The sequence below is a fragment of the Archocentrus centrarchus genome, chromosome 5 (assembly GCF_007364275.1).
Source record: "Archocentrus centrarchus isolate MPI-CPG fArcCen1 chromosome 5, fArcCen1, whole genome shotgun sequence".
Lineage (NCBI taxonomy): Eukaryota > Metazoa > Chordata > Actinopteri > Cichliformes > Cichlidae > Archocentrus > Archocentrus centrarchus.
In genome coordinates, this window is record NC_044350.1 from 25,923,153 (window position 1) to 25,929,152 (window position 6,000).

A 6,000-nucleotide genomic window follows, 5' to 3' on the forward strand; every position below is an offset into this window, starting at 1 on the left:
TCAATGTTATTTATATAGCACTAAATCACAACAAACAGTCACTTCAGGGCACTTTATATTGTAAGGTAAGTGTAATAAGTAAGTGTAATTGTACTGATCTAATTTTCTGTGTATGTAACCGTCATTTCAGTGGGTCAGCTGTAAGTTGGGAATTTTTAAATGAGAGTCTATGGAGAGTTACTCAAGTCAGCCTCAAGTGGCTCAAGAAACTGCAATTTTTTTTTTTATAGTTGGTTGTATGTATAATAAGCTATATTAAGTTAGCATATTGTTACAATGAGGGTAACCATTGTTGTGGATTTTCTCTCTTTAAGACATATAATGACCCAGTGGAGGCAAAAAGTGTCCAGACAAGCCAGGCTTCCCCACATATGATGCCAGCCAACCCGCCCCTGTACAGTGTGCCACCTTCTCCCCAGTCGTCATCGCCATACCTGGGACCTGGGGCCTTTCCTCTTACAGACCTGCAGAGCTATGCAGGACACGCCCCTCGCCACACTCTGTCGCAGACGCTCAGCCAATCGCAGATGCTGCCCAGCATTAGTGCCTCTCCCCCTTCCTCCTTCCAGATCAGCCCACCACTTCACCCCCACCAGCAGCTCTCCCTGCACCAGAGCTCACTTCTCAACCAGCCTATCCGCATGCAGCAGGTCCAGTCCCAGTCAATCATCTCTCACCAGATGGGGCTTCAGGCCTCGCTTCACTCCCCACCTCCAGGGCAGCAGGTATAGTAACAAACTAAGACACATCTGCTGCTGGGAGATTATAAATTAAAATGTGTGCCTAATTTTAATGTACTTCCTGTAGGGTTTTTCCCACCTTCAGTCAGAGTATCAGAAGAGTATTGGAGGCTCCCAGTCTCCAGGAGCTCCTGGCCCTGGTCCAGGTCCTGGAGTGGCTCAGACCCATGACTGGGACAATGAATACTGCAATCGGGAGTGTGGCAACCACTGCAGGTCAGTGGACACTCTTCAAATCATATAGTTTTGGTGAAAATACTTAGGTTAGGTTGTATTTGTCAGATAGATTTAGTCCAATGGAAATCTTAGACCAGAATTCCTCTAGAAATAAGTGTGTGTGTGTGTGTGTGTGTGTGTGTGTGTGTGTGTGTGTGTGTGTGTGTGTGTGTGTGTGTGTGTGTGTGTGTGTGTGTATATATATATATATATATATATATATATATATATTCATGCCAGACGTCTCTTCCACTGCTTTTGCAATGCAAGTGTTGAAAATTGTCAGCTCGTTTCCATCGAGACAGGCAGACAGCTGTAGAAGTAACGGTGACATAATAGAGCTCATCATGTGTTTGTCAGACAGCAATAAAAAAAAAAGTTTTCACTCTTATTGTACTAAATGGTTTGGAAAGTTGTGCAGCCCTGCTGCACTGGAAGGTATCGTATGTCAATCGTACCATTCATGCTCATGTTCATTAAGAGAGTTTGTTTTGAGAAAGGAACTATGAAAAATTAAATGATCACCTCCAGTGAATGATCATGCAATCAAAGAAAAGTGCTCCTCTGATTTCCCACTTCTTTTCAATTTTCATGAGTCAATCTAAACTGTGCCTGTGTTTTTGATTTTTTGTTTGTTTGCTTGTTTCAGTGGCAACATGATAGGCAGGGACAAGCCACTCTACCTCACCTGAAACTGAAGATGATACTCTGTCGACAAATACAACACAGAGGAGTCTACTCTCATCCCCGATTCCACTCCCCTACTCCTCCCCCACCCCCCCGTTCTTCTTCTTCTGATGCGCACACTTACATGCAGTGTACACTTAACATACAAATACATACATGCACATACAAATACATACATGCACATTCAAAAACACACACACACACACCACTTCCCAGACACGTCACCACCACCTTTTTTGGTCAGTGTAATTTTTATTTTTCTCAGTTTCTAGAATTTGTGACCAGAATTTGATGACTACTGTCTGTACCACTTAATGTATTAGCAGTCCTCTTGCTGTTGAAATTTGCCAAGCACTTATAAAGCCTCCCCCATGCCCTACCCACTCATCCCTCTTCCACCTTCTGAGTTGTGTGTCTGTGCCCTCTCTCTGATACAGGCCGGGCTGCAGAGCACTCCTCTCGCGTGTCACCACAAAGTCCCCTCAGGGACCCCATCCAGCTTTAATTAGAACAGGAAGAAAAAAGATACTCTTGCTTTCCTTTAATCGCTTTATTTTCCTTTTGTTTTTCTTTTCTTTGTTGTTGTTGATGCTGTTTTATTTATTTCTGGCTTGCAAAATTGTTCCTCTTTTTTTTTTGCCAATAAGCGATGGGCCCTGTACTGTAGAGAAATATTAACATTTAGTAGGTTCTAGCAGGCATTGATGTTATCGTAGCTTTGCTTAAGGGCCTGCAAATTAATACAAAAAGTCTGGGTGGGGAAGAGAAACAAAACAAAAAAGAATCTTTTTTTAATATTAAAGACCTGTTGAGGTCTACTGAGCTGTCACAGTGTGATTGTAAATATCACTTTTATGGGATCAAATTGGGAATTGGAAGTCCACATAGATTTGTTTCTTCTTTAATATTACATGTAAGTCGTGTGTGTGTGTGTGTGCGTGCGTGTGTGTGTGTGTGTATGCGTGCGTGCGTGCGGGTGGGTGGGTGGGTGCATGTATGTATGTCTGGACATTAGAATGTACCCATTCATGACGTGTGCAGTTGAGTATGTGTGTGTGTACGTGCACAGACACGTGTGTGCAAGAGTGTCTCAGTGTTCGGGCGTCGAGTCTTTCTCGTGAATTTTAACAGCCTTGTGCAGCTGGATTTCAGAGGAGTATTTCACACTCTCATTCTTGCATTAAATCTGTGCTCACTGGTGTGTTTTTTTCCAATAAAGTTCAATCTAAAACTGAATACACAATATGTGTCCTGCAGATCATTAAATGGAAAGAGCCAGGTGAGAGATAGAGAGCAGAGAGATAGAAAAAGAGAAAGAAGCGCCGTGAGATAAAATGAGATGTAATGTTGCAGGTGGGAGAAAAAAAAAATTGCCTCAAAATGCCTGCCCCACCCTTCTGTTATGTTCTGACCATAATGTCAGTTTGTGTCCTTCCACATGCAGAAGTGAAGTAATGAAACATGTGAATGGAGCCATCACAGCCACATTACAGTGACTTTTATAACTTTCCAGTTGGTGTTTGGTTGTGTTGATCTCATCTTTTTTTAACTTTTGTGTGATTAACAGAAATGCATTTTGCTGACATCTCGTTTTTATCTCTTAAGTGTAGCATCATTTCAGTTTTAGTTGCTGCAAAACTATAACATTTTAAGTTCTGTTTAAAAAAAAAAGAAAGAAAAGAAACCCTGCCAATTGTAGTTATTTTATTTGTAAAGCCAGTTATGATAAATATTTTAAACGGTTATCAGTATATTGTTTTCTGCTAGTTGCCCATCAGCCATTTGACAGGTTCTTATTTATAAAAGAAATTAGATCACTTTTGCTTCTTACAATGGAGGTATATTTTTATTCTTATTTTATTGTTTCTTTGTTTTGGTTTGATAAACTTAATGATGATGACCACAACAGTGATTATTTCTTTATTTTTTACATTTTGGGTGCTGCTCCTTTCTTTTCTTGCCAGCAGCATCGGTTTGTGTCACAATGCTTCTTTTATTTCAAACCTGCATAATAAAGACAAAAAAAGTTTAAAAGTGATCGTGCCTGCTCTTTTCCCTGCGGACTTGATGTCGCTCCTTTTTTTTCCTCCTTCTCTAATTAGATGATCACACCTTTTGTGAAGATATGGTAATAGTTATTTAAAAAAAAAAAAAATGCACAAACACCCCCAACTCACTGTACTGTACAATGTATTTGCACCTAAGAAGGTCACATATTTGTATCCTAAATTTACATTCAACTCAGGGCTCCAATGGCAGCAACTAATTAACCATGGATACAGTGTGCACCAGCCAGCGTAGATATTGCCAGTAAACTATTTTAACAAACAGAGCAGATGCAAGAAGACGTTTGCTTGTGAAAGTAGTGCATCGTAGGCGTCTAGTGTGAGATAAAGAGAACAGAGGAATGCAATGTGCATACAAACTCAGGCAGCCGTCCAAGTGCTGATTTTACCCCAATTGCACACAAGTCTTCTTAGAGACTTTATGAGAGAGGGAAAGAAAGATTGAAATGGAACTGTCATGATCCTTTCATTCAATGTTTTATTCATGTTATGTCTGCCTGCCGTCTCTTCTTCAGTAGTATTGAATTGGCAAATAGATCATTATTGGACAATTGGAAAACCTGCCACTTTGTGATATGACACACATTATATGAAAATCACAGTCATACATTCTTAATGTAGTGTCAGATAAAAGAGGTTTTGGGTGAAGCCACACAGACTTGCCTCTGTGCCTTTTGTGTACATACAGTTATGCGCTCGTATGAATATCTTCTTATGTACGTGTGTTTCTTCTTTTCTGTGTTTGGGTGTTGCCTCTCCAGCTGTAGGCATATCTGTGCATACAGAAGTGGTGTGGTAACAATGGGCTGTTTCTGCTCTCTAATATTTGACAAAAAAAAAACCTACTACGTATTCAGTCTGTGCTTACAATCATTGTCTGAAGTAATTCTGTAGTAAATACTTCAAGAAGACCATATCAATTTGACACTTCTATCAACTCCTTTAATCCCATCCCTCATCCCAAAGTCAAAGTCATGAGGCCAACAGAGAATGAAAAGTAACAATTTATGGTGGAGGACACCACTGAGAAGAGGTGAGTGCAGCAGTCTTCTTGGTTTCCATTGATTTGAAAAGATCACTGCTGCAACTAAATGGGTGATATGAGTAACAGCAGCCAGGATGGCAAAGACAGGGTCAGTGTGGTATCCATCTCGAAGGCAGTGATGGGAAACCATAAATTTAGTCTTTAACGCTGAGTCCAAAATGTTATAACCACTACAAAAGGTTCTTTACATGCAAAGATGGATAATATGAATAGAAGTGTCCTTCAATTTAAAGATTGAGAATATTTAATTAAAAAAAAAAAAAAAGGAGCTGTGTGCATAGCTGCCAAAATGTTTATTTTCTCTGTGTAATCAATTATTGTTATTATAAAAAAATAAAATAAAAAAAAAAAACTTGGACTGCAAGTTCATCATATTTGTGGGTGAAGAATAGCCAGTGATTTAAATTTTTCATCACCAATGCGCACTTGTATTTCTTACATATTTGCTGATTAACAATGCCCTTTAAATGGAAAAAAAAAAACAAAAAAAAAAAAACAAGATCCGATCCCATGATACCTACTTTCGTCTGTCCTTTGAGCTTAGCTTGATGCAGGTGAGAAGGTCAGCGCTATGGTTAAACTAAAGGCTTACATGCAACTGAACTCCAAACACGCCAAGCCTCAGAGACCAGCCACTGCAGCATATAGGCAAAACGTTTCAGTTGCAACTTTGGTGCTGCGGTAACAGAAACAAACAGCAGGAAATGTGGGTGGTTTTAACAAGAAATGAGTTTCGCTTTGTGTTGAGAATCAGTTAAGGTTTCTTTTTTATGCTGACTGTACTGCACCAAAAGTAATGGTTAATCTACAAAATGGAAGGTTTCCTGCATAATTTGTGAACAATACTAGATGTTGCAATTTTTCTGCTTTTCTTTGTTTTGTTTTGTTTTTTTTTTTAAATTGCTCAAATGCTTTTGCTAAATGATGAAAGACTAATAATTAAAAAATAATCAAGTTTGCGTAGATAGGTGGGGTTTTTTTGAACAAAGTTCCATTCTTTAACATAAGTATTGTACTCATAGTTGTGCACAAAGCACTAAAGCAAACATAGGGTGACAAAATATATCAGGAAAAACACAAGGCACAAAGCACACTTGCGGTTTCACACCTGTAGACATTTACGTAATCCAGCATATATGCTATATCAGTTTTAACAACCCTTCGACAGGACTTGTGGTGACCGAATTTTATCCGTTTCCTGTTTTTATTACAAACAATCAAATGTTTCAAGATGCTGCATTATTTG

At 39.2% G+C, this 6,000-nt stretch overlaps 1 protein-coding gene across 4 annotated transcripts in view; it reads left to right on the top strand.

The window, feature by feature from the left end:
- Positions 1-2,604, top strand: part of tox2 (TOX high mobility group box family member 2) — an 86,867-nt gene extending 84,263 nt beyond the window's left edge. For all 4 annotated transcript variants that reach the window (XM_030729319.1, XM_030729321.1, XM_030729322.1 and 1 more), the window contains 3 exons: positions 315-725; positions 808-956; positions 1,606-2,604. In XM_030729319.1, coding sequence (XP_030585179.1) covers positions 315-725; positions 808-956; positions 1,606-1,648 — 603 coding nt within the window. In that variant the 3' untranslated portion in view covers positions 1,649-2,604. The remainder of the gene's footprint in view (positions 1-314; positions 726-807; positions 957-1,605) is intronic.
- Positions 2,605-6,000: the final 3,396 nt, after the last annotated feature.